This window comes from Aquila chrysaetos, chromosome 17 (genome assembly GCF_900496995.4).
Source record: "Aquila chrysaetos chrysaetos chromosome 17, bAquChr1.4, whole genome shotgun sequence".
NCBI lineage: Eukaryota > Metazoa > Chordata > Aves > Accipitriformes > Accipitridae > Aquila > Aquila chrysaetos.
The window spans coordinates 7,762,994-7,790,882 of NC_044020.1; the positions used below are offsets into that span (position 1 = coordinate 7,762,994).

General features: G+C 46.4%; 1 protein-coding gene across 5 annotated transcripts in view; it reads left to right on the plus strand.

The window, feature by feature from the left end:
• The window catches only part of HIPK2 (homeodomain interacting protein kinase 2), a 143,557-nt gene that overhangs the window by 42,109 nt on the left and 73,559 nt on the right, over positions 1–27,889 (plus strand). For all 5 annotated transcript variants that reach the window (XM_030040124.2, XM_030040119.2, XM_030040120.2 and 2 more), the window contains exon 2: positions 1,608–2,706. In XM_030040124.2, coding sequence (XP_029895984.1) covers positions 1,608–2,706 — 1,099 coding nt within the window. The remainder of the gene's footprint in view (positions 1–1,607; positions 2,707–27,889) is intronic.

A 27,889-nucleotide genomic window follows, 5' to 3' on the forward strand; every position in this document is an offset into this window, starting at 1 on the left:
ATATTGGTGTATATGTTTATGCATGCATGTGTGTGAGTATGTATGTGTACATATGAGCTCCAGAAAATCTTCTGAAGAGCAATATGGACTGGTAGAGAATGGTTTTCTTTTAGGAAAGGGAGCCAAGTGTTAGATACTCTCAGGTGTCACATGAAGAAGTCATCCATGTGCACTGCAGAGTTTGTTGTGGTTTTGTCACTGAAGCATACATTCAGCTTTTAACTTTTTAAAGTTGAAAACAAGTCAAGGTTATGTTTGTGCTTAATAATTCAGCAACGGTGCCAGCTCAGCATATTGTCTTTTTCTTCTCCAGTCATTCTGGTTTATTAAAAAGAAACACTGACGACAGATAGAAGGGTGAAGGAGGCTGTGCCTTTCTGCTTTGACTCCCACCGGGCGCTGACTCCTTTCCCAGGAATCCCCATATATTTGTGCCGTTCACAATACCTTTGCCCCAGCGGTACCACCCCTACCCTGGGCAGGGAAAGCTGGCAGTAGTTCAGGACTTAGATGTCCTGTGCCTTGTGGACCACGTCTTTTTTTGTGACTAGGAGCATTTTCTGTTTCAGTGGAATATTACTCAGAAACCTTCAGTAAGTCTGTCTCAGTGATACTTTTATTTTCACTTTGGTTATGAGGTTGTGGGTTTCTTTGTTTGTTTGGTGGGGTTTTTTTAATAAAGGTGTAGAAGATCATTAACTCTTCTAGAACCAAAGAAGCTTGCAGTAAAATAGGTTTTTGTCTTTTCTTAAAAAGTAAAGTTATATTAGGACCTAGTTCTGCCACATGCTAATCTGTACGTTGCTTCATTAACAATGCCGTTCATTTCCAGGGGATCTGCTTTCCAGTGATGGTATTGTCACTGTGAATAAGAATAGATGAACACAATTTTACAAATCTGGGAGAATTGAGAGCACGCAGTGAAGCTCATGTTGTGTAACTCCCATCTCCAGTGTCCCTGAGCACAGACCAGCATTGTGCACGATTCCCACACACAGACTTGGCAAGCAACCTGAAACATCATCTGCTGCTTCTGTCCTGGCTCCTCAACTTTGTCCGTGCACCTCCATTTTGTCATGGTGTATCATCTCCTGGTCCCATCCTGGCTCCCTGCAGGCCAGAAGCTACGCAGTGGTTTTATGGGAATAAACGGAGGGCTTAAGTCAGATCCACGAAACTGTTTAATATAGGATGAGCCTGAGGTTTTGAGATTTGGCTTCCATAGGCAGAATACTTTGCAGTATTTGACATGAGTTCTTCCTGAGAGCTAGATATATTCCTGGAGACAATGGGAATGGGAGTCTCTTTAGGCAGTGGAGGTAAAAATGACATTTACATTCCTGTTATTAAAAATGAGAAGGGGGAAAGCAAGAGAGCAGGAATCTTGGTTGTTGTTAGTGTAGTTCCATCAGGGGTAATGATTTATTTTAGAGCGTAATAGTTTATTTGTGTTGAATACATATCTCTGGCAGAACTTGATTTTTTGTGTGTGTGCTTGTGCTGTATCTGAAGTCTGTATCCCATTTTCCCTTCCTGCCACTGAACAAATGAAAAAAGCTGGGGAAGGCATCTTGACACTGTGGTTTCACTCTGATGTTGTATTGCAGGTATGGCCTCGCATGTGCAAGTTTTCTCTCCTCACACCCTTCAGTCAAGTGCCTTCTGTAGCGTGAAGAAACTGAAAGTGGAGCCGAGTTCGAACTGGGATATGACTGGGTACGGCACACACAGCAAAGTCTACAGCCAGAGCAAGAACGTGCAGTCCTCCCAAGCAGCCGCCGCAGCAGCCGTCAACGCCTCCCTACAGATCCCCAATCCGAGCATCCCTTACGAACAGACCATCATCTTCCCAGCAAGCACGGGGCACATCGTGGTGACATCCGCCAACAGTACTTCTGGTGTGGTTGCAGTGTCTGGGCAAACACTGGGCGGGCCACACAACCTGATGCGTCGCAGCACTGTGAGCCTTCTGGACACCTACCAAAAATGTGGACTTAAGCGCAAGAGTGAGGAGATCGAGAACACGAGCAGCGTGCAGATCATCGAAGAGCATCCACCAATGATTCAGAACAATGCCAGTGGGGCCACTGTAGCCACCGCCACCACCTCCACGGCCACCTCCAAAAACAGTGGCTCCAACAGCGAAGGGGATTACCAGCTGGTGCAACATGAGGTGCTCTGTTCCATGACCAACACGTACGAAGTGTTAGAGTTTCTTGGCCGTGGAACCTTTGGACAAGTAGTCAAATGCTGGAAACGTGGCACTAATGAGATTGTGGCCATCAAGATCCTAAAGAACCATCCTTCCTATGCCCGGCAAGGCCAGATTGAAGTGAGCATCCTGGCTCGTCTGAGCACAGAAAGTGCGGATGACTACAACTTTGTCCGTGCGTATGAGTGCTTCCAGCACAAGAATCACACGTGCTTGGTCTTTGAAATGTTGGAGCAGAACCTCTATGATTTCCTAAAACAAAACAAATTCAGTCCCTTGCCCCTTAAGTACATTCGACCAATTCTCCAGCAGGTAGCAACTGCCCTAATGAAGCTGAAAAGCCTGGGACTGATTCATGCTGATCTCAAACCAGAGAACATCATGTTGGTAGACCCATCCCGACAGCCATATAGGGTCAAGGTCATAGACTTTGGTTCAGCTAGCCATGTGTCTAAAGCTGTGTGTTCTACTTACCTTCAATCCAGATATTACAGGTAAGATACTGGGCTCACGTTACTAAAAGAAGTATTTTACCTATGGAAATTTTCCTACATTCCTGTAAATGAATGAGAGTCATGCCTTAACCCTAAACTGGGATGGCTCTTAGAATGGCTTGTTGGTGATAGAAAAAAATGGTATCCTAATCTCCTGGAGTTTACCTGCATAAAAAAAACATTGTAAATTTGTAAATAACCATAAAATGTTGTAAAAATAGAGTTTGCCAGTTACAATTTAGAAAGCTTTTTTCATGTCTGTCAGTACTTTGTTCTCTCTGGGACTGTTTCCAGAAGACAGGAGGTATCTGGAGAGTCCACCTTTCTTTTCCAAGTCAATACAAGTAGGTTCTTTGTTTCAGAAAGACCTTAACCTAAACAATCAATCCATATTTCAGGTATGTCTTCCAGTCTTTACTCGTGTGTGAAACCAGGGACTTTGCAAGAATAAGGTTGGCCAACAGGAAAACTATATGGATGCAGAAGATGCTTTGTCAAGGAGTAGTTTTCACACAGGCTGTAGAGTTTGCTAGAGTCAATGCAAGGATTCTGGCTGGGTCCTCTCAGCTCTGCTCCAGGCAAGCGGACAGCCTGGCCAGGGTGGAAACACCTTTCTCCATGTGGGAAGCTATTGGTAGGGATGAATAAGTATTGTCAGTAATTTGGTGTTGGACTGAGAACCTGTCATGGACAGTTGATTCCCACTCACAGTGCTTTTAACTACAGGTATGTTATGTGCTAGGATGGAGTTCTGACCTCTGTGTAGGCATGCCTGAAGTGAAATGTGTGAACCAGCTATATCCCTCTTCAGCCTGTTGAACAGTTTCAGCAAAGCAGCCTCTTTTCATAACCCCTGGAAGGTCATGCTCTCCCTCTGTCTTGACTCCAAGACACAAAGCCTCTCTGTAGATGTTCTCCTCAGACCCTCTCTTTGGTACCAGTCAGCTTGATTCAACATCCCAAGGATTAAGAAAAGCAATTCTACTGCTGCCACAGGGGTGGGGGAAAATAGAGGGGGGGGGAAAGGGAATTTGTCTCTAGATGACAGCTGAATTTACAAATGTTCAGGCCATGTTTTTGTTGTTGTAATTCTGTGAAACAGGGGCAAAGAGGGAAAATGTGATCCTGCTTGATGACTGATTTAATGAAAATCAGTCCTGGCAGCATCCACAGCTCATCAGATGGGTTACAGAAAAGCAGGGTAGTTGCTCTGTTTGTAAATAGGGAAGAAATCTGTCTTATACATGGGGAGGACTGGGGACAAAAAACCGACATGAGTTGGTAACAGACCCTTTTCCTACTTCATAAACATCACAGTGGCAAAACCCACCTGAGCTCTGAGCTTGGGAAGAGTTAATTTTCACAGGAACAGGAACTTTGACAGTGTAGCACTGCAGCAGCTGATTTTTATCTGCTTGTCCTTTGCTCTGAAGGAGGCCAGAAAAAAATCCCCAACCCTAGTTTATACCTCAGAAGAGGCTTATTAAATGAAATATTCTACCTGATGACAGTCCCATCCTCCAGGAGAGACATGTTTCTGTGGTAAATATGCAAAAGCTTTTAGGGTTGCAATTACCTGGCAGACTAGAAGAAAAAAAAAAAAAAGATAATACAAGCATTTTGTTGTTGAGCTATCTGTGATTCTGCATTAGCAGCCTAGGTCCCTAGCTGAAAGACAGAAGGGGCAGCCAAAATGAAATATGTGACAGAAAGCAGAAATGAAAGAGAAAAATGGTTTATTCTCAGCGACAAACAAGGAATATTTTTGTGGCAGTCTCTGGGGAGGAAAAGGCTTGATAAAACTTGCTTTTTATATTTTAAATGTTATTCCTGCCCAGTCTAAAGTTGCAGCTTGTTAGATAGTATGTTCTGTTTGTCTAATTCCTCCCTTGTTTTCCATGCCTGAACTGATGGGAGGAGGGGAAAAGGGGCAGCAGCTCACCAGGAAAAAAAAAAAAAAAGACAAAAAGAAAAAGAAAAATCTCATTGGGTTGAATTACATCAGCAGGGGGCTGCTGATGAAGCTAAATTCAAGTCATGAGGAAAATTTATATTATTCTTCATTTTCTGATGGGGAAAAATACAGCACAGAGTAAACACCTATTCCACTCCAAAGAGATGGAACTTTCATGCTAGGGGAAACACAGGGCTTTATAAAGATTTCATGTGTCTTCCATTTAATTTACACTTGTTTTGCTTGCTAGAGTATAAAAGACAAGGGGATGACTTCAAGAAATGGCACATTTAAGCTGAATGTGAAGGAAAAGCTTCCTTGGAGTAAAACCTCTCAGACTCTAAGCAGGCGTGCCAAAGAAGTGACAGAAGCCCTGTGCCCCATGCATTTAAGAAAAGATGAGGCAGAGCACTGGGGAATATAATGTAGAGATCGTCTCTCAGCTGGAGTTTTTTTATCATGGGCTTTTGGGAACAAATTCCCAGGTCATCCCCATATTTTATTAACAACTCGCTTTTTCTTTTCCCTCCTTTTTTTTTTTTTTGTTTAACGCTAGTCTCAAGAATGTGATAGCCAAATCCTTTCAAGTGAGGAAAGTTGTGTGGGATCCTGCTCATTCTCAGGGCAATATAAGGCCTTTCCTCTTCCTATAAATGATAGGCCTGTTTTCTTCTCCCAGAGGTAGAAGACAGAAGTGTCTTTAAACAAACTCCGTGCTCTTTCTTGACCCGAAACCCAGCATAAGCTAAGACAGTCCCACGGCTGCTTGCAGACTAAACGTGAGCGATTTGCAGTTGCTGCCATGTAACGTGCTCTGAAGATGAACCGGATCCCTCAGCCCAGTTTCTTGTGAGGGGAACAGTGGGCAGACTTGGTATTGCGCTGCTGGCAGAGCTCGGGGGCCCTCGCTGGCTGCCCCAACATCAGCAGCGTTTCTGTCCCACCAGGGACGTTTCTGTCAGGTTTCTACTTCAGGCGTGATCTGCGGGAGGATCGCAAGGGGACGAGCACCAGCCAGAGCATGGCGGCGTGGGGGGGAAAGGTGCACCCTGGGCCCTGCCACTGGCTCTGCGCCGAAATCACAAAGGACGTCACTTAAAGCTTAAAGCTCCCGGTCCCGAGTCCTTTACTAAAGGGGAAAGACCCCAGAGCAGGCTGGGAACCAGAGGTAGGGTCCTCTGACCCACAGGGCCCACAGCCGCCACACGGCCGTCTCCCCCGTCCCCGATGGCGGCGCAGCTCCGGCGCTGTCGCGCTCGCATCGCTCTCCCCGCCAGCGCTGGTGGGCCGCGCAGGGGCTCTCCTGCCCCGTCCCCGTTTCGTCAGCCGCTTCTCGCGCTGCTGCTCCGGCCATGTCAGAGATTTCGTCCGTACTGTGGTCAGAGTTGTCATCTAAAGGGGGGAGCGCTGTGAAGAGGATCAGCCTCCTTCCTCCCACCCACCTTCAGCCTGTGGCGCAAAACCCACTGCGGGGCAAAGCGTTTCTCATGTAGCATCCTTAGCCTGCGCGGGTAGGACCTGGCTGGTGGCCCTCCAAGCGTTCCCCCTCGCTTGGGACAGTGGTCCCAGCCTGCCCCCCAGTCACCGTAGTCTTTCGTCTTGTCATTTATCACTAGCTGAGTCGGCCTGGGCCTGATGTACGTGGAGGTACATGGTGACGCAGCCGTGGTCTGGAGCCGCCTGCGTGAGGAACCAAAGGTGCCGAGGGAGGGCTGCTCTGCCCAGCTCGCAGTGCAGGAGCGGGGCTTTGCAGCTGGCAGTTTTAGCCAGACACGCTTAGACTAGAAATGAAGCCCTATTCACAGAGCAACCGATCAAAAAGCTGCGATAGCCGCTGCATCACGGGGTATCTTCATGGGATTTTATTTTTTCCTTTTCTTTTTTATGCTGCGGTTTGAAGGGGAGATCCTTGAGCTAGTCTCTGTGATCTCCATTTTGCGGGAGGTCAGAGGGATGAATGACCAGAGAGATCCCTTCTGGGTTGATAATCCATGTATGAACAGCTTCCCGGGAAAACCCACGTCCTGAGGAATGCAGGGCTCAGGCTGCAACAGCCCTCCCTTAGAGCCCACACTGATGCACCCGGGTCGGAAGAGGGGTTCCTACGCTCTGGGAGAGGGGGTGGTTGCGGTGGCGGGTAGAGCTGTGGTCCTCCCTTGCTGGGACCAGAGCAGTTCTCTAGCGTGGGGTGGCAGCGCTGGGACACTCGGAGCAGGAGGCCTTCTCCTGGGGACACTACAACTGTGCTGCCTTGCCCTCTTGGCTTTTCTTTGCTGCTCAGCTGGAACAGCTGCTGTGTTGCACCCCAGGGATGACAGCGTTTCACTAATTAATGGCGTAATCACCTGATGAGATTTAAGTCTTTTAGAATTTGCAAAATACTGCAGATATAAAATAATGGCTGTCACCCCTGCACTATTAACAGATAAATGTAGTTTTGGTTCCTTGTTTTCAAAAGGCTTTGGTATGTGGCGTGTCTGGCTTGATTTGAGATGTCTGCTTTGTAGGTAAGTGGCCTTTGATGAAATGTTTGGATAGCAGAGAATGAAACTGAGTATCAGTTTGAAGAGGTGTTTATCGTTATCAGTCTAGTTTCAGGCTGCAAGAAAATATGCAGGCATAAAGGCCTACGCGCTTGTTGTCAGCTGCCCGCACGGAACGTATAGTGAGGCTGCGTGCAGGTGTGTTTTTTAACTGGCTTGCACATGCCTAGCTGGGTTGAGCGCGGGTCCTGAGGGATGCAGGGGGCTAAACTGGATCCATCTTGCCACACGCGGACATCGTGCCATGACAAGTATCAGTCCTCCAGCCGTGCTGACAGGGAGCCAAAGCAAGGTAGATTCCCGAGCAGCGTCACAACCTCTTCCCCATCGTGTGACTCAGAGTCTGTGTCATTCTGGCCAAAACTGCCCTTTAAATGAGGCAGTAGTAATGAAAGCAGGGATAGGCTGTGCTTACTAGTTTACTCAGTGAATTGGCATCTGTTACGTCCTTGTATAACAGTGTTAGTGCACTTACATTTCAAAATCTTGTGCCATTCCGGACTTGCACAAACATCTCCATCTCAGACTTGACTGCTTTTGCAGCTGTGGGAGCCTCATTGCTCTGCCAGTCTGTTTCAATCCTACCTGCAACATTCACTGCTTTACTGACTCTGCCTCTCCAAGGTAAAGAGCAGGATGGCTAGATGGTTTGAGGAGGAAAGTTTCTTCTGGGCACTGGAGTGAAACCATCAAGTTCATTGCTAAAGTCCAAGCTCTGTTTCACTTAGTGATGATGATCACACCTGGTAGGAGTGCAGGCTTGTAAAACAGGCAATACATCGCAGAAGACTTTGTGGAGGAAAGCAGACTTCAAGCCATGCTATTTTAAGCAGTTGTTCCTTTCTTTCCCAAGGACACTTGGAGTTTAGAGTTGTTTTTTTCAGAACTAAAATTCAGCAGTATTTTTTTTGTAAAACCAACACCAGGATTAATTGAATCTCAGTTTCATTGTACCCAGACCACTGAGTCTTGGAAGGGAACAGACATTCAGCTGAAAGCTTTTGGCTTTGTCCCATCTCTGTGATAGTCAAGCCAGGTTGGTTTTTGGTTTTACAAAACTCAAGCAAAGTTCCTTTGTGTATAAATCACCTCAGAGCAAGGATAGTAAACCGGCATTATGCCTGTGATGCATCCAACAGAAGATGCACACTGTATATTCCAAAATAACTCCCTTTCTGGGGTCTAATTTAAAACAGAAAAGCCTATATTTCAGCCTAAACAATCTCCTCAGACTGGAGTCTCCCTAGGGTTTTCTCTGCTGAAACCTTCTTACCATTTCCCTAGGTGTTTTTTATTTTGCTCTGAGCAGACATGCCAGCTCCTCTTTTATCTTGTCAAAGTTAGCGATCTGCCCCTTTCCCTGTGACACCGCAGCATCTCCCTGCCCGCCTCCAGCGCATGACGCTGGCCTTGCTCCGAGAGGACCTCTGTGTCCCTGTGTGGAATCGGAAAGGCTGTCACAGGAGGGCTCTGTTTATTTATTAACCAAGTGTATAAAATATGCCGAGTTATGTGCCTCTGGGCCCAAGAATATTTGTAACAAAGGGCTGTTTGCAAAGAACCTGACAGGGAGGCTTTCCCCAGCAAAGAGAAGTTGTCGATGGCCCAAGGAGGGGGAGAAGTTTTGTGCTGCTTCCTTTTTGGGTCATTCATGTCTGAGTGGTGGAAAATCAAATATCTCAACAGGGTGCTGAGCCAGTCCCTTCTGTCCCCTCTCCCCTCTCTGAAAACAGCTCCTTTAAGGCAAAGACAGGGGACTGACAGTAATTATTCTTTCTGCAGATCTCAGTTTTGTCTTGATGGATGGAAAGGAGAGAACCTGTTTGTCCACAGACAGGGCTTAATCCATTAGGGGTGTTGTAGATCAGAGACAAGTACGTGAAAGGCAGCCAGAGGCAGGTACCAGGGTCAGGAGCACTGGTTTTCCATCAGCTGGTGCCACCCCAGAGGTGAGGGGCTCTGGTCCTCACCAGTCAGCTCTGCCATAGTCCAACGAGGTAAAACACCACAGGGAACTGGTTGGCAAAGTCCCACTAAGCACAGACTAACAACAATAAAAAAAATCGAATAAAAAGGTTTTTGGCTGCCACACTCACCATTAATTGTTGGAACAACCAGAGACCCTAAGAGCACCCTGAAGTCTGGGCTTTGGGCCACCTGTTAACCATACCCTGTCATTTCTGCTTTGCTTTTCCCTTGTTCATCACTGTTAGAGATACTTGCATGAAAAGGGGCGTTTGTCTCTTAGGAGTTCCTAATTTGCAGAGATTTCTTTTCCCCGCGTAAAGTTACAATCTCCCTTTAGATGTGGGAAGGGGATAGGATTGCCAGTGCGACCAATGCAAACGGCAGGATGATGGCCTCAGGTGAGGGGATGAGCACTGGGAGCAGTGAACGGTGAAACAGAGATCCCTCTTTTAGGAAAATGGCAGTTGCGCAAAAGAGCAAGCAAAACACAGGGAAAAGAAGGTAAATGCAAATTCACTTCTAAAAAAAGAGCATTTTCCCAAGTCTGCTGCAGCTTTTAAGGGTGTCAGTGATCCCCATAGAGGGAAGGGCAGCCGTCTGGATGCGGGCAGCCCCGTTCTGGCTCGGTGGCACTGCCGGTGGCCCAGGCAGCGCTGTGCGGGCAGGGAGCAGGAGCAGAGCTGCAGTGGCAGGGCTGCTGACCAGGGGTTGACCACCAGCTCTGACACAGGTGTCCTGCCCACGCTGGGGCAGCTCACCTCGCCCTTCCCCACATCAGCTCTGGAGGGACATGATTCTGGAGAACAGTGCTCCTCTTCCCCTCCACCCCCTGTGCTCCATAATTTTCCCGTTCAAGCACACCTTCCCTCCGTGGGCGTTCATACCACCGGGCGCCATGCGGTCCCACGCCCGGGGCTGACCTCCCTGAAAGCAACACTTTCCAGTTTGGAAACAAATACGCTTCAAATGTGTCTGAGCTGGAGTTCCCGCCTGCTTTCGAGAGGGCTTGCAGAAAGGAGGTGGTGTGCAAATGAGCTCGTTACCAGTCCACGTACCACCACCTGAAGTCATCTGGGAACTCCTGACATAAACATCCAGGAACCTTTTTCTTTTAAACCTAGCACTGAGTCCTAAACTAATCCCTACCTTCTCTACACTTGCTGCCAGAGTTGTTTCAGTAAGGCTGGGAGGATCAGTGAGGGGCTTGGAAGTCCCAGTCTCCCCACTTGCAGGTTGGCCACAGGTGTTCTTGGGTTTAGGGTTTTTTTGGTGTTTTTTTTTATTCTCCTGCTACTGTCTTTCTCACATGATCACCAAAACAAGCCTGTCGCAGGATTTCCTGCTGTCTGTTTTTCTTCTCTCAAGCTTTATAAGCACAGTAAGTCCCTTTAAGGCTACAGCCTGGTGAAATGATGTGAAAAATCAAGGTCACTCTCATATTTACTGTACCAGGGCAGGTCTGAAACAGCTACAAATGGCTGGCTTGTTTTACTTAAAGAGAGCTATTTACCTAAGAGAAATCAAAACCCTCCTATTGCAGCTATTGGCTGTAGCGCTTCAGACTCCATCTCTGTAGTACATAAAAGACATACTGTCTTTTGGTAAAGATACCTGTGCTCAGACCAGCGGCTGGGGAATAACCTAGCTCAGTATGGTGACAAGCAGTTGCTTCTGCACTGATACTTCTGAGTGACGGTACAATTAGTGGGGCTAGAACACGGGCCGGCTGCAACTGGAGTCCGCTGTTTGCATGTATATGAAAGACATAAAGTTTGGTCTCCGCTCCTAGTTGCTTACTTCTGTGGTTTTGTGTTTGCTCTCCTTTCTCTCCTCCCACTCAAGTCGTTTCCTCACCAAGTGCAAAGGAAATGGAGCGGGGAAAGGGTGCTCTTTTTTTCAGCTCTGATGACAGAACAGCAGCAGCCGCTCATAGGAACAGCGGTGTGGTGACCCACAGATGTTACTCTAGCAATAGGTGGCCACTGAAGGAGAATGCACTGCAGTCACACACTGGAGTATGATTTTCTATGTCTTTCTCTGCATGTTTGGGTCAGGGCAGTAGCTGACTAAGGGCAGTGGTGGCTGCTGAGAAGGAGAATGAGGTGAGGGGCTGTTGACGTGAGATCGGTGCTCCAAGTGTGAAAATAAGAAGAATTACAAGTAGTGAGGTTCATCATCTACACTTCTGAATATGAAAGAGCAGCATTAGCAACACAGTTTGCAGAGGATTTCAGGGACGCTTTGCTCAAGTACCACATATTTAAATCCTATCAGGTTTTTGCCTCCCTCTGTAAGTTTGCTCACTGCAGGCAAGAGATTTAAGTGTAACATGGAGGAAGCTTACTGTGTACGTCTGTGCATTCATTAAGTTCACAATTTTTAGGCCCCAGCACAGTGCAACTGAAAAAGCTGTATTACACTGAAGAGCATTTTCTGATTGGAAAGTGTTTCTGCTCTGCTGCTTATTGGCAATGAGGTTAGAAAAGTGACTGACGTTAGTTTATAAATGAATGAGTCATTACCAGAAGAGACAAATTACCTAAAGATGCTACGATTAGTTTGGGGTTATACATTCCCCAGCTTCAGACCCCTGAATGCTGTGATTTCAGTCCCTGAAGTTATCATCTTAACTTCTCAAGCCACTTGCTGCACTGAAGCTTCAAATTAGCCTAAGCTAATATAAAGGCACCTAATTCTCAGGTGGGGGCTCAATAGCTGCCTCCTTCTCCAGGTCATGCTGGGGAAAAGGAGCAACTCTCAAGCAGCTGAGAGTGGTTATCTTGCTTGAAAAACACTAATCTTGTGGCCTGACTTAAGCTGAGTTAGAGCCACAGCTGTTACCTGTTTAAGGAGGAAGGTCAAGGAAACGTCCTTTGCCTTTTAGGCCAGGTCATACAATGGTTATTCTGTGGTGCTTTACAAGGCGGGGGGGGGAAGGGGGGCAGAAGAGAGGCATGCATATATATATATATACTGTGAGAAATGTTCAGTTCTAAGAGGAATAAATAGAAGGGAAGTGGCTCTAGGAAGTGAGAGAGGAAGGGCAGAAGAGAATTCCTCTTACAGGCAATGGCTACCTGGAAGTTGCAGTTCCCTGTATAAAGAAAGATGTGAGAGGAAAGAAGATGAGATTTCACCCTTCTTGGTATCTGGAGACTTCAAAACCAGAGAGAGCTGATTTCCAAACAGGACAGCGTGCTTCTCCTGCGATGGGCTGGAAAAGTAATCTGTAAGTCCCTGAGTGGCAGCTTGACCTCTGTCTTCTACTTATTGAAGGACAGAAGTAATCACAGCCATTGTTTTACTTGCACAGACATGAGTTATTTTGTGATGACAGGTTTTGCCTTTTTTGCTGTGTCTGCATGGAATCGATGCTTGGGTGCATGTTCAGGTTCTGTCCCCTCTGTCCCTGCATCTGCTGGTGTGCATTAGCCAGAGAGCAGCAGAATTCTACCCGCTACCAAACCTACTGTTTGTCTCCACAGGCTTCTGCTCGGGGTGAAGGCAGGGTAGATGTGTGGGATTTGGCCTGAATCTAGCTGAAGTGACTCTGAATCAAAAACTACAGTTCAGAGAGTTGGGTTAACTCTTTGTCATTATTTTTCTTTTTGCTAACCACTGCCATTCTTAGCTGGTTTAAAGCAGATGATCTCAAGTGCGAGTGTAGTATCCCAGGCCTCATGAGACATGGAAGGTGCTGAAAATTTTGTAGCGTCATCACTGAACGTCTACCTTTGCAGGAGGCTTGGGACAGTTTTCAGATAACTCTGGTGACTTGCAGAGCTCCCGAGCCCAGGAAGCTCACCAGCTGAAGCCTTCAGAGGAGAAGGAGAATCATCTGTTCCAGCAGCTGATGCTTATGCTCATGTAGAGGCAGACAAGGAAAAGTTAGCAATGTTTCAGTTAACTTGACAACAGGAGGAGCAGTACTGTAATGTTGTGTTTTAACTGCAGATTGTAGGATTACATCACTTGCGGTAATACTGCTGAGCAACACCATGTTTTCTGCCTGTACTCTCCAGGCCAGCTGTAGGTGTCTGTCGCTGTTTACCTTATGCTGTTCTCCTCGGATGCCATGATTTCTGAAGCAGGGCTGTGTTTACAGCACCTAATGCACAAAGATTTTTGTGGCTGAGGCCCTTAAACAAAAGGGTAATAGAGAGTATCATGGTACATGTGACCATGAGGGCTAGTGTGCACGCTAATGTGACAGCTGGTGTACAGAAGGAAAGCTGATAGCCTTGTTTGGATCCACCATGGTAAGAATTCGTGTTTCAACTAGTTGCTTCCATGCAGAGCTGTGCTATGCCCTCAAAAGAAAGTCCAGGGCGGTGGGGTGGAAGGAATATCTGATGGCTTAAAAAAAGTTTAAATTTATTTTGTCTAAGAGTGTTTTACTTGCCAGTGGGAGACTGCAAACAGAGAATAATCATCCAAGAGGAAAATAGAGTATTTCTTTGATGCTCACAACAATATTAAGAGGGACAGATGAAATCTAAAAGGTAAACAGGTTCAGCTGAGGCTAGCTGAATTTGCTGGTTACTATGCTAGGAAGTTAATGATGAAATACTGCCAGTTAATTTCAGCAGGTAAAAAGAAGTAATGGTGAAGGCCTGTATCAAAAATAAAAGCTTACTTAAGCGATCTCATCCCATAGTTGTCAAAAATACAGCTCCTGCCATTGTTAGCCACTTAAATTAGTGGACTGGATTCTGGAGGTTTGCATGAGCACAAGCAAAAGGAGAAGATAGCCATGTTGTTTTTTCTGGAAATGCTTTTCTGGAGGCTTATTTGATAACCTATCTCCTCTTGGCAGGTGTGTGAGGGACCAGGGAAGAGAAAGGTAACATGGGCTGGATTTTACTTAGCAATGCCAATATGTGTACAGAGATGCGGCGGCTCCAAATGTATTCCTTTGTAAGTGAGGTCAAAATACAGCTTGATGTGTAAGATATATAATGAGTGAGAGAAAGAAAGGCATGTTAACTGGCTTGGAAGATAACATTCTGCCTTTTGAATGGATTCTTGTTATTGTCACCAGTGTTACTTTCAGCAAAAAAATTGTTGAAATTATTCTTTTTTTTTCTCTGTTTTTTAGCTCTTGTTCTCAGCTTTGTTATGGCCACAAAGAGATGATAAAAATGGATTGGCACAAAGTTGGGTTTCCTGTATCGTTCAGAGTTATGTTTTCAGCCCTTAGCACTTTGATAGGGTCTGTTCTTCATTTTGAAAATAGCAGTAAAAGAGCAGAGAACATAAGAAAACACAATTCTCCCTTTCTTTTTTTTTTTTTTAATGAAATTGTCAGTGCTAGTCTGAACTTTGCCTCTGATCTGTATGAAGTCTCTGAACTGTGCAGTTGGAAGTAAGCAGATTCAAAAGAGAGATAAAATGTCCATGTGCCTGGCTACTTCAGAAAGTAATAAAAGGCTCCCAAAGTCTTGCTTGTTTTTAATCTGTATATTTATGTCTACATAAATCCTTTGGGTATAAACTTTAAACATTTACATTGGATTTAGAGAATTACCTTCCAGCATCAGTACCTATGATCTAGCAAAAGAAACTAAGCATAAGCTTACCCGAATGGCTCTCTTGGTTTCTAGAGGCATGGGTAACATTAAAGCATGTGTTGAATTGCTACACTAAAATGAGGAATGGTGGTAATGGGTATGAAGCGTTGCAGAGTATTTGCTGTTCCTGTGTGGTTATCAGAGGCATTGGGCGTGCATGGGGGATAGCTCATCTCTTAGAAAAAGGATCAATCTGCAGCATTTGGCAGCTGAGTGTCAAGACACGGTTGACAGCCCCCCCACTTTGGTGGGGAGATTCCTGTTATGTGGACCTTGAACGAGCCCAAGACTTCAGCCTCCTCATCAGAGGGAGGTGAAGAATTGCCAGCTGCTTCTCCCCAGCAGCTCAAGAAGTGCAGTAGTGCCTGTCCCACTTGTATGTTGTCAAGGCATTTTCCTAGCACCTTGATGCCCTTCTCAAGCTCTGAAGGGCAGCCAAAGTAGAGTTGGAGAGAGAAGAAGCAGGAGCAAACCCAGAACATGGGAGGTTGGCTCAGATAAAAGATGAGGATGGCAAAGGCTGGAGTTGCTCTAGACAACTGATACAGCCACGTGGACCACTCCTCTCAGCCCAATTCTGTGGTGTGGTCTTATGTGGGATTTGAAGAGACTCATTACCAGTTCAAGGTCTGTGCTTTTGAGCAGCCCTGGAGTTCTAGCTCCTAGACACACTCACAGCTTTTACCTTAGCCTGGGGCTACAGGATCTGATTACTGCCCACAAAATGGCATTTTAATTTGTGTAGGAATCCTACGTGCAGAATATAACTATAGTCATTACTTTTGTAAGGGGGCTGTCACAGCAGCCCACTGACAGGGCAGAAAGAAGTGGATGCTGCTTGGTTTTCTGCTGAAAATGTCCCTGACTTTCTGTATTGCACAGATCAAAGTGCATGGTGAGCGAGGGCTGGTGGAGTGGGGATGGTTGCAAACTTTGACTTAAGTTTTCAGAGCCATGGATATGCTCGAGTAGCTTGTGAAATAGCCACTTCCATTATATTTCCTCCATGGTTTTGCCGTCTGAGAGATACAGATTGTTGCGTGTTTCCCTTCCGCACCAGGAACAGTGCATTTCCCTGATACTGCGTTGCATTGCTTAGCTTTCAGGTTACGCTTGTCGCCGTGCCACACTATAGTATTTGCTGCCGTCACAGTTTTCATCAGTGGCGTGGCCAGGCACTGGGGTACATTTCTTCTCGATGCTTTGAAACGTCTGCCGTGCTCTCCTTGTACGTACCCACGTGCACACACGTGCACCTCTCCAGCGAGGCAGGATTTCTGCTTTGGCCGGAGGGCTGGCAGGTAGCTGGCCGCGGCAGCAGACCCTGCGGCAGCCAGAGGGGAGAGAGGAGCGAGGTGCTGCAGGGACTGTAGCATGGTAGAAGGGGCAGGAGGCTGCTGGGGCTACAGTCCGAGCTTGCTTTCCCTGAAGCTGGCACAAGATTTTCCAATGAGGCCTTGACTGACCAGGAGCTTAAGGGCTTTCTTATCTGCAGTGTGACACAGGCGGGTGGCAGCCCGTAATTAATAATGATACTAACCCTCCTTATGCAACCAGGGGATGTCTGACAGCGTTAGTAGGTAGTTGCTCAACAACAAGGCATGTTACAACTAACCAGCTGGGACCAATTATGAAAGCCTCCCTAATGCTAGCAAGCACTTGCCCGTTCACATTGTTGGACTGAAGTTGAAGAGATAAGTGACTGCTCTGCAACGCGCGGCCAAGCTCGTGGTCGGGGGGGTGCACGGTGTTGAGCTGAAGCACGGCCACCACGTCGAGCGTGCGGTGTCTGTGCTCTGGGATATGTTTGCTGGGCACCGGGGAGCCGTGGTGCCCTACGTCGGCACTGTCTGTAGCTCGTGCTCCCAGATGCGGGATGGGGAAGCACCCCCAGGGCTGCAGCACCATCTCCCTCCCCACCCGCAGCTTCTCCCACCCCCTTGCTGCTGCGGCAGCACCGATGTATGCCCAGTGCCTACTTAGCTGCTCGCTATGGTTAGAAAAGGGGGGGGAAGCGGGAGCTCCTACTTATGGCTTCCTCATGAATTTTTAGTCACTACATGAAGATTTCAAGAGTGTGCGAATAATACATAAAATGAAGCAAAAGACTAAGTGGCACTGCACAAAAGGAGGAAAAAAAAAAAAAAACCCAACCCCAAAACACTGAATCATTGTCCAAAAGGTGCAGCCATTAGAGAATAATAATAGTTTTTGTGTGCAGTGCAGCTGGGGCCACAGTTGCAGAAGGAAGGTCCTCGGTGACCTGTGCGATGGCTCTGTTTGTTTAATGTGCTAAAACAAAGAACTGAAAAGCAGACAGGGCCCTTGCAGATACTCGCAGGGCTTCTCTCTCGGTCCCTGTGTCTGTGCCCTCTCTCGCTGCGTGCGTGTGTGTCTTCATGCTCCAAATGCAACTAATCACAGCTACACGCTCTTGGATGCCTTCCGTTGTGCATCCCTTGTCTCTGCGCCTGGGCACTCCCTTGTTGTTCAATTGCTATTTTTGTAATTTAGAAACTATGACAAATAACGTAAAGTCAAATGGTTACTATTTTATTGTCTGGTTTTGTAATTATCTGTCCTTCAGAATGAGCTCGGGGTAATGACATTATTCCCACACCTCCACCCTGACCTCAGTCTTTTTCTATCCATTTAGCAAATACTGCAGCTTGCTCTGTTTTTAATGGGTGGGAATCAATGTGGCTTTTTAAAATTGGATTCTCTCTGCCTGCACAAAATCAATGGTGTTATTGAGCATGTGCAGGGCTGTGTGAACGGGAGCGAGCCAGCAGGGTTTGCCGCCTCAGCGAGGCAGGGGCAAAGCCTGTAACTCACATGGGGAGGAGCACTCTTTATTTCTCTGTTATTCTGGTAAGGGCTGACAAGCAGCTTGGTACTGTTTAGAAAGTAGGGCCTAGGGAGCTCTTTTCATCAAGTTAATAAGATTTTTAAGGTGGTCAGTGCGAGGCTGTAAAAATGGGCTAAAACCAGACTGGTTTGAGTGCCAGTAGGAGGTTTGAAGATCCCAGTAAAATGAGGTTTAATCTGAACCGTGCTTTAGTTTGATACGACTTTACAGTTGGGTTTGCCCCACCTTGCAGCGCACTCCCACTGTGGCCTGGTCAGAGACATTTGCTCTCAGAAGTAAGCTTCAGAGGGAGCTGTAGCAGCAGGGATGCGATTTTGCTTCGTGTAAGCTAAGCATCTGTGTGCAAACAAATGGGTTGGGGAATTCATGTATCTGTGTTTAGTAAACTCATTCCCCCACAAAAGATAATGTTGAGCTGTTGTGGGAAACTTGGCTGGCAGAATTGGTCATGGCCTTGGGAGATGGAGGGAAGGGCAGATTACAGATAGATGGTGTTGGGTTTTTTGGTTTGGGGTTTTTTATTTTATTACTTCTTGAGGGATGATCTTCAGTTTTAACATTAGCAGGACTTTATTGCATGGTGTGGGAGGAATGGACTCTTCCAACATGTCCTCTTGGAGACATCAGTGTCATCCATATGCCCCAGTTCGTGAGGCTGTGGTAGATGGTTTGCAGGACTGTATAAAAAGGTAACATGGAGGATATTTTCAATTAGAACTCAGCTGTGGAGGGTGTATCACGATCCATGAAAGGCCTTGTATCTGCTTGAAGAGCCTACCAGCTGCCACTGCAGGCTGTGTCGGCGGGACAAACAGCATACACAAAAAGGAAGTTCAAAATTCATTCCTGTCAGAGTCTTGGCCTCTCTGTGCAGAGTACCCCAAACAGCTTGTATATTTGTACTCCAGGAGTTAGAGCAATACTACCAACTCTGTTAGGGCACCAGCAGTCTTCCAGCTGCAGCCCGTTTCAGACACCACCGATACGAGTCGGGTTCAAACCGATGACTTCGGTTGTATGTGAAAGACTCCAGAACTTTTTATCAACCTGCGAGGCCATTCAGTCATTTCACATAAAAGCGCACACCAACGCTTGTTTTGAACACCGCTTTGTTAGGAGCACAGCAAGCCTGGTGTTTGGAGTGAGAGCAGAAATTTCTGGCAGTGATACAGAACGGGTTTTCTAATGCTCCTGTCGGCTGAGGAGCTCTAGGTCCTGAGAGGGAAGGGGTGGCAAGAAGGGACCTTTCCTCCAGTGACTGCACCACCAGAAGATGTGTTTGTTCAGTGCCCTATGTTTTCATGACTAAACAAGAGTTCATTTTAAAATGCTGTCAGCTCTGAGGATGGAGTACTGATGAGTGGAAGGGAAGACTTGTGTTTCTAATGGCTTCATATCTCCATAGCCAAGAGGAAAACTTGAGCTGGCGGTTGGTTCCTGACAGTGACTTCTGCTGGGCTGCCAGCCCTGGGGTTTGTTGTGTGACTTTCCAGTGAAATCCTCTGAGTCAGCTTTTGTTGACCCACTTCAGATTTCTTGATTATTTTTTTTAAGTGCTGAAAATCCCCATTGCCCCCGGATTTCACTTGAAATGGGATGGGCACGTTTCTAACAAACAAGAAAATTAACCTTCTCCTGCTGTCCCCAGCTTGAGTGAGGATTTCTTTATGGCCATCCTTTAATTATGTGATTGTGGCTGGCCTGGACAAATGAGACAGTTTCAGTATCCCACATTCAGTATGGGTCATCCATGCATACATTATGAAGTACGTAGAGTAGCTATAAATGATGCAGGAATCATTTCTCTGCACAGGGCTTGGTACATGTATGTGCATACGGGTGGACACCCTTTTTCATGGTGCAGACACAGTTTTATCCATGCAAGAAGCTTGTGATCATCAAATACCCTTTAAAAGAAGCTAAAAATGGGTCTACATTGGCTGCTTTTCTTTCCACAGAAAACAAAGGTCCTACTTAATTATTTTCAAATGTTGGCAGCAGTGGGGTTTTCTGCAACTTGCAAATCAGTGCAAGAAGCTTCCCTTGGCTGAAATGTGTTCAGCAAAGTGTCCAGTCAAACACCAGTTCATTAACCACCTGATTTCCATGTGTAATGTAATTTTTAATCAATACAGTGTTTTTTCATGTGTGCTGGTGTGCCGATTAGAGCTCTGCAAAAAAAATCAGTGTACAGTAGCATGTGCCAGGACATGCTTTTTCCTCTTGCTTTGTGAAGTCCCCAGAACAGTTAGGTCATTTTTTTGTGGAGAGGCCTCTGTTAACTCTGAAGGCAGGAAACATCTCATGCTGCTTTGATCCAGCCCTTCTCTCCACTCCAGTGTCAGTGCTGTGCTCTGCTGGGAGGGCTGGACCTTCCCAGTGTTCGGTGGGACCTGGGCAGAGACTTCCAAATATCCAAGCAGAAGTTCTGCTCCTTTCCGGGGCTCCTGCTGTCCCTCCTTCCCTCTGCGTGCTGCCACGGGAATGGGTGAAAAACATTGGTCAAACTGCGGGGGGGGGGGGGGGGGGGGGGGGGGGGGGTGGGGAATAACAACAGATTCTTCTTTATTTTGGGTTGGGATTTTTTTTTTTTAGATTTTAGGGTTGATACTGTAAAGATCTGGGTTGGAGCCTTGATCGTTAGAAACTTAATTAAAATGGAAAGCTAATGTTCTTAGATGAACCCACAGCTGAGAATTTAAAAAAAAATATAAAAAAAGTATTGACTGAAAGAGCCATCAAATAATAACAGTGTTTGGACTTCCCTGACTTGTTTTGATGTGGATAAGTGATCTCATTTAGGGCTAATCAGAACATGATTTCCTTCTACAATTCCACTTCTCCAAATTTTTTAGCAAAAAAACCCCAGCCTTTTTTCCATTCTAATTTAAAACCTGCCACTATGAAATTTTGGTGTTGGGCTTTATTGTAACATTTTTGATGGTTGAAAAATCAATCCAATTTTACTCTATATAGAGGGCAATTTTTGCCTTTTTTTTTTTTTTAAGAAAAAAAACAACAAAGCAAACCAAAACCCTATCCCCTTAATACCCTCCAGACTGTGTGCTTAAACATTCAACATTCTTCCTTTTTTCTTATTTTTAATTTTTTTTTTTTTTTTACAGTGGAGTAAAAATAATAAGCTTCAGTCTGAAATAGAGTTGTTGCTCTTCAACTTTCCAAAGCAGTAAGGGAAAATAGATCACACAGTGAGTTTTAAAAATCAGTCAGTGTGTGGGATATGCTACACTGAACCTCTTTTCAGAAAAGAACTGGATTGCAGCCTTTAGGAACTGTGTTTACTGTAAGAGAAACTGAATTTAGACCAAGTAAAGGATGTGGGAAGCACCAGCTCGGTACCTCTGTGATGACTGCAAAGCAAAAATTAAAAAAAAAAAAACACCAAACCAACAAAGCACAGCCCAAACAGGGATTTTCCACCATGTGGATAAATTACTGGAAATGTCTGAAATCCATTTGTTCTGGGAAGGTGCACCGCACAGTCATTTCTCCTCTCTGGCAATCTAGCGAAGGGTTAAAAGTTTGAGCGAGAATTGATTCGGGGAGAAGGCTGCTGCCACAATGCTAAAGACTCATTTATTGGGAGAGCACTACGCTGCTTACTGTAATTGCAAGAAAATTAAAAGAAAGCAAATTAGCTGGGAGCTTTTCAGAACTCTTCCTCCTTTTGCTGACGTTAATGAGATTTTCCCCATACCAAAGCGGCGTTAATAACTTCCGCTGAGTGGCTTCTGTAAGCCATTGCTTACAAAATGAAACAAACCTGGGGTGACGGCGAGGGGGGGAGCGCGGAGGGGGAAGGCAACCGAGCGCAAGGGGTGGCGGGGAAGGGGCTGAATCCGTAGGACAGGTTATATTACGGTCTCGCACATCCCCACGCGAGGTAGCTCCGTGGCGAGGCGTGCGCCGATACCGGGTCTGCTGCCACCCGCGCCGCTTCTCCGGCAAAGCTCCGCTCTCCCCCGTTTATAGCCCGCGATGGCTTTCGTTGGGGTGATCTCGGCAAGCGGAAAGTTTATGTAGTAAAGGGAAAAATGTCACAAGCTGTTCTTAGGGCTGTATTTATAGCCAAGGCATTTCCAGGAAGGTGAATTTCCTGTACTGGGGTGGAGGTCGGGGCAGAAGGGAAGGGCTCGATCGGGATCAGCTTCCTTAACAGGAATTCCTATCTTAAGCAAGAATCTGCTGCTTTCCAAGAAACTGGGCTTTTCCACAGCTAGCAGAAGGGATGCTTCAGAGGCAGGGAAGGAGAGGAGTGAAATTATCTGTGCATTTGGAGGCCCCTCTGTGGGGAAATGCTGAGTTGCAAGTGCGATGCATTGCAGGGAAAGGCTTTCTGCGGGGCAGGACCCCTTTTTGCTCCTCAGCCAGCCCCAGGAGAGAGGTGGTCCGCAGGGCTGTGCAGAGCGTGGTCCTTCGGAAGTGAGGCACGGCGGAGGTGAGATCCCAAAATGCTGCTGGGATGAGGGGGATGGATAAAAGCGGTGAGGCCATAGCTCTTCCTTGCTTCAGGTGCAGTACTTTCCTGTGAAGGGATGGAAAAACACCTTTGTTTTTCTGAAAGCTCATGGATGCAAATGTTTGTTTATGGTGGGCATCTCTATAGCGATGTACACACAAACCCAATGTATACATACACGAGTGCATGTTGAGTGGGAGTAATATTTTGTAATTTCTAAGGCACTCCTACATGAAGAGACGTGGGTGCCTAAGAAAACATAGCTGAAAGCAAAATCAACATGACCTAGTAAACAACAGCTATCTAGCACATGTGTGCCTACTGTAAAGCAGATCCTGCCTGCGCGGGCTGTGTGCGCTTCTCCGGACGGGGAGAAGTTAATGTCACTTGAACCGACAGCTCTCAGTAAGATTTTTACTGAATTCAGATAATTATTCCACAAATTTTCTTTTGCATTTAATACCCCGCTGTCCGGGTATAACAGAGTGACACCCAACAGCTACAATGCCTGCTTTGTGGGAAATGGTACCTGCTCAGTGCAGTGAAAGTGGAGCTGGTTTTTGGCTGTTGCTGCTTGGCACAGGCACCTTCCTGGTGCTGTCCTGCGGGTGACAGCGCAATTTGCAAGTTATTAAAAGTTTAGGAGGATTCAGAACATCCTATTCCAACGGTTTCTAAATATTTCATGCGTGTCATCTAAAGCAGTTTCAGTGCTTCAAAACAGCAGGAGAAAAAAATTATGCATTGTATATTTATAATACATGATTGTTGATCTCTGCTGACATTTATCGTTACTCTAGAGAAGAGACCGGATAACTCGCTTGTGGTGGGGAAGGTAAATGTCATAACGAGGACAGCCTGTTCCAGATGTGTATTAACCCTTTCAATTAATTTTCTTAAATACTTTAATGGGATTAATGAAGGGTCACGTGATAAATGAGGCCTGTGCTTTTGTCCTCCTGTGTAAAGGGATGCACGATGAAACTTGCACGGGCACAGAGGTGCAAACCATAAAAATGACTTTTGATGGATGACAGCAGGGAACCAGCTACCCGTGCAGGAGCCCAGGAGATGGTGGTTTCGTGTGCCCAAGCAAGCAGTGTGGTCTGGTGGAAGCAGGTTTGGAGAGTAAATCAGTTGGTGCCAAGGACCTGACAGCCATGTTTGGGGCATTTTGGGAGATGGCTGTTTTGGAGTAGGTCTCGTTTGGTGGGTGAATGCCTGTTCATGCACTCTGAGACCACTCTGCAATGGGAGTTACAGAACAAGTGGGAGCGACTGGGAGGTTTGCCTCAAAAGGGTCCAACTGAAACAGTGGTGTAGATGTACTCAGTATCCTTAGTTCCTTACATTTTCATCAAGTCTTATAATGGTGGGTTTTTTTTTCTTTCCTTTTGGACATCCTACCTACCCGGGAGAATCTCTTTTTTAACTTGAAAAAAGGGGGAGGCATTTCTAAACCTCCGTGTTATTGCAAGAAAGAGTTTGAAAACAAACTAAATTTAAGAGACTGAATACATTCTTTTAAAAAAAAAAACAAAAAAAACTCATGCGATTTTAAAGGTTGGCAGGTGACTTTTTAGGTTATCCTTTCCCGGGAGAAAACCTGCAGGAACAGCCTGGGTGGGAGAAGAATACCTCTGTGACTCTCCATGATACTGAAGTCAGAGGAACTGCTTCTCTCTTGATTTAAATCCTTGCATCTCCAGTGTGACAGCTGTGGAGTTATTTGTGGTTCAGGTTCACTGCAGTGACAGCTCTTGGAAAATCTGCTTCCAAAATTTCCCCAAATTCTGACAAGGCGCTGCCGAGGAAGTCTAGACTATGGGTTGTTTTTTTGTTGGTGGTTTTGTTTTTTTTTTTTTCCCTCGCTCTTCTAATTTTTACAGGCCCAGCCTGCACTTTCCTCTCTGGGGCCGAATCTCTTTCTACACTTCTTGCTTTGAGCAGGCCCTGGGACATCCCCCGTGCAAAGGGGTATGGGGTGGTCAGTGTCACGTGCGAGCCCCAGCCCTGGGGCGCGGAGAGCTGCCAAGGTGGACGTCCTCTCGCCGTGAGCAGCCGCCCAGAGCCTTTCACAGCCTCCAAATCCTCAGCATCCCGTGGGGGAAGAAATTGGGAAGAACACGGGGGGGAAGGCGATGGCCCTTGTGCGAGGAAGCCCGTGGTGGACGGCCAGGTGCAAGACGAAACGCTGGAGCAGGAGGGAAGCGCGGGTTCATTCCTGTTCTGTTCTTTCCCTCAAACCTCCTTGTTTTCAAATGCCAAGCACCAAACTCTCCACCGCCTCCCTCCATGCTCGCCCCTGCGCTTGCTGCTTCTCTCAGAAATGTGTTTGTAGTAAGAGGGAGTTGAAGAGATCAAAGCAATAAAACGCAGAACACACCGGTACCCGGGAGGGGCGGCGAGCGCAAAACTAACCCGCGGTCGGCAAACCGGTTGGGAAGGAGGGATTTGGATGAACGCAGTGTTATTTCATCTGCGGGCTGGCCGTGCCAGGCAACACAGGGCTTAAAACCGAGAAGAGAAAAACATAACGGGGTGTAGCGGCTTTGAGGAGTGCCACTGCTGTGTGGAGAGCTGCAGCTAGCCGCTGGAAATCCTAGGGAGGGAGAGGCTGGATTACAGTCACCTGGGTGATGAAGAGATTACCAGTGAGCTCACAAACACATAAAAATCCAGCTAGTCCCTGAAGTATGACAGGTTACTAGAATCGTCAGTGCTCTGCTGGAGATGAGTTTGCCCCAAATAAGATGAATCTGTATGTAAAGGAAATGTTAGGTTTGACACTTGAAGAAAATTTCCTCCAGTTGGATGCTTGCCTTTTTTTTTTTTTTTTTTTTCTCTTCTCCCTTCTTTTCCCCCAATACTTTGAAAATGGGGATTTCCACATCAAAGATTTGGGTTTGTTTTGTACCTTCCTTAAACAATAAAATAAAATAGAAGTCTGAAAATCTTTCTGTAGGAATAAAAGATCAACACCTGCCTGTTGAGATGATTTCTAGAAAACTGTATGTTATGGCCAGGTTTTTTTAAGTATCTCCACATGCATTTTTAAAGGGTGCTGGTAGTTCAGACTCAAAAGACATCCCACCTTGTAACTGCCTGGCTAGTTCTCTGTCTTAAGAATCTAGAGGCATAATATATAGTTTAAATATTTTATTTTATACATATAAAATACTTTAAATTTTTAGAGAATTTTTTTTTTTCAGATGAAACTCTTCATTTGAGGACTAACCTGAAAAAAAAAAATCATATGCCATTGATTTTTTTTTTTGTCTGTGTGGGAGCAATTAATTAATAATTTGTTTTCTCCAAATGGTTTCTAGTATGTTGCAGTGATGTAACCTACAAAGCAATGCAAACGTTAATATCAAACTGTAAGAAAAGCTCAGGTAGAGAACCGATGCTTGTCAAATGAAGAATGAAGTGAAGCTGAATTTTGAAAATTCCCAGAGCATCTTAGAGGTAATGCTGAGAAGTTAAACAACAGAAAAGAACATATTTGCACCAGAGAGCAGGGTACTTCCCTTTGACTTACATCTCCATTAGCCCTGCTGAAGGTAGTGTGACTGTGGGAAGTATAAGTCCACACGGAATTTGGATTAGGCGCCTTCTGGATTCGAGGCAAGCCTTTCCACGTCTGCAGTCTCTATTAATTTATTCCATTAATAGTGGAATAAAGGTGAGGGTTCATGGTGCTCTTGTCAGTACAGTTCCTACCTGCCAGGGAGAACGTCTCCCACTCTTTATTCTTGTGTCTTTTTTCTTTTTTCCCTTTAAGTCATGTTTCTGACTCAACAAGGGGAAAACTTAAGAGTGCAGCCCATAGCGGCTGAAGCAGCAGCCCACACCGACGGGGCGTGAAACCCCGCTTGGTTTCACTGGTTTTCACTTGCTTTTCCTGTGGGCAGCGGGAACTGCCTCTCACTTTCAGAATGAGCGCCCACCCTTCACGGCACCTTTGCTCGCTCAGCTCCATCCATCACGTCATCGTCAGCGGGGGTCAGCAGCGAAGGCTGGGGCTGACACAGACCTGGACTGCCGAGTCGACAGGCGCTTACCCGCTGCTTCATCCGCTCCCACCCCGTGCAGGTAAAATAGCGGGCGACGACGAATGCCTTCGGCTCCTCCGCCTGTATCGCAGGAAGGCGGGCGTGCTGCGGTCGGCCGCTGGCTGGGCAGCGCTGCTGCAGGGGATCCGGTGGTCCAGCTCCTGCGGAGGTCACTGGTGGCCCTGGGGGAGAGCGGGGATGCTCACCCAGGAGCAGGAGGGGCTCGTGAGTGGCTGCTGGGCTCAAAATTGGTATCGGTACTTGCAAGAAACTCGGGGGGGAAAAAGGGATGGGAGAGAAACTAATCCTGTAGACTACTTCTGCCCTTGAGTTTTGTCAATCAGAGAGAAAAGGGAAGTAATATAGACGTTGCAAGTTTATTCAGGAGTTGTCAGTCTGGAAAGGGCCCTGCCTAAATCGAAAATAACCTCACTTCACGGAAGAGGCTTCCTTGCTCATTCTTTATGTATTTATATCTGACCTGGGCTGGCTCGGTGGACAAAATGTTCTGTACTTATTTCCTCTTCTTTTTTCGGAAGAAGGCAGCTGTCAAGTGCAGGAGAAGTGAAGCTGTGGGAACTCGCTGCGTGTACCACATCGGGGCTGGCTGGTCCACGCCAACTGGTGACAAACACCCTGTTTCTAGGGCAAGAGCTGGCACCTGATGGGCATCTTTTGTCCGTACCTTTGCGCTGCTTTGGTAGGCTTTGCCGTCATGCAAAGAGAAAAAAGCTGTTCCTCTGCCTCTTTCTCTAAGCTTTTTGCTCTCACTAAGCAGAGAGCATCGGCCTCCGATGTGGTGGAAACAAGGGCGGAGGTGAAGGATGGTGAGACCGGCAATGCTGGCATGAAGTAACCCTATAGGACTGCAGGAGAATGTATGGAAATCTCCCCCTGCCTTCTATCAATTAAAGGGAAAAGGGGAATAGTATAGGCATTGCAATTAAAAAAGGTAATAGAGTCTGATTTACATTTCAGAATGTATTAGCTTGGTTTTAATTGGAAAATAATTTGAATTGCAAGTGAAATAATTAGATTAGAAAGCCACTCAGCAATTTACTGCTCATGTTCCCCAGAACCGGACTCCTGGTTCATAGAGTAATTGTGAACATTATGGGAGCTGCGTTTGATTTCCCCCTTTTTGCCCTCCCCTTCACTCGTCTCCTAACGAATTGCTTTCTGGAAGTAGAGGCACATCTTCATTAACGGCCACATTTTATGTCTGAGCTCTCAGCTGGTCGCAGGGGCTTTTTTGAGGTATGAAATTTGTGACGACTTGTGAGAAAAGGGCTGAGGGAGTTATTCTGGGTTCCTCCAAGCCATTTATTCCAAATCTAGGCTGTAAAAGAAAAATAATTGTCAGGTCGGCCTCGGTATCCCTTCTTGAAATGGTTGGGGGCATTCTGGAGTTGTTAAATGCAGGAAAACTGGTGCCAGAGATATGCAGTGCTTGCAATGAATATGTTATTTACCCAGGGACATAGATGTATGGCTGGTGCTTTATTTACAAAAGACGTAGCACATCCCCAAGCACCTCGCAACCCAGGAGCCCTAGTTCTGCAGACTTGTATGCGTGAGCGAGCCCAGCCATCGCTTCCCTCCTCCTCGCTCCGGGGCAAGCGCTCAGGGACGGGGACAAAGGCAGGCTGCGGCCGGGGCTAGTGTCCGTGACAAGCGCAGGACTTGCTTTTGTGGTTATTGGATGTCGCTAATGCTTTTGTGAGGTTCGGTCTTTGTATTTGAA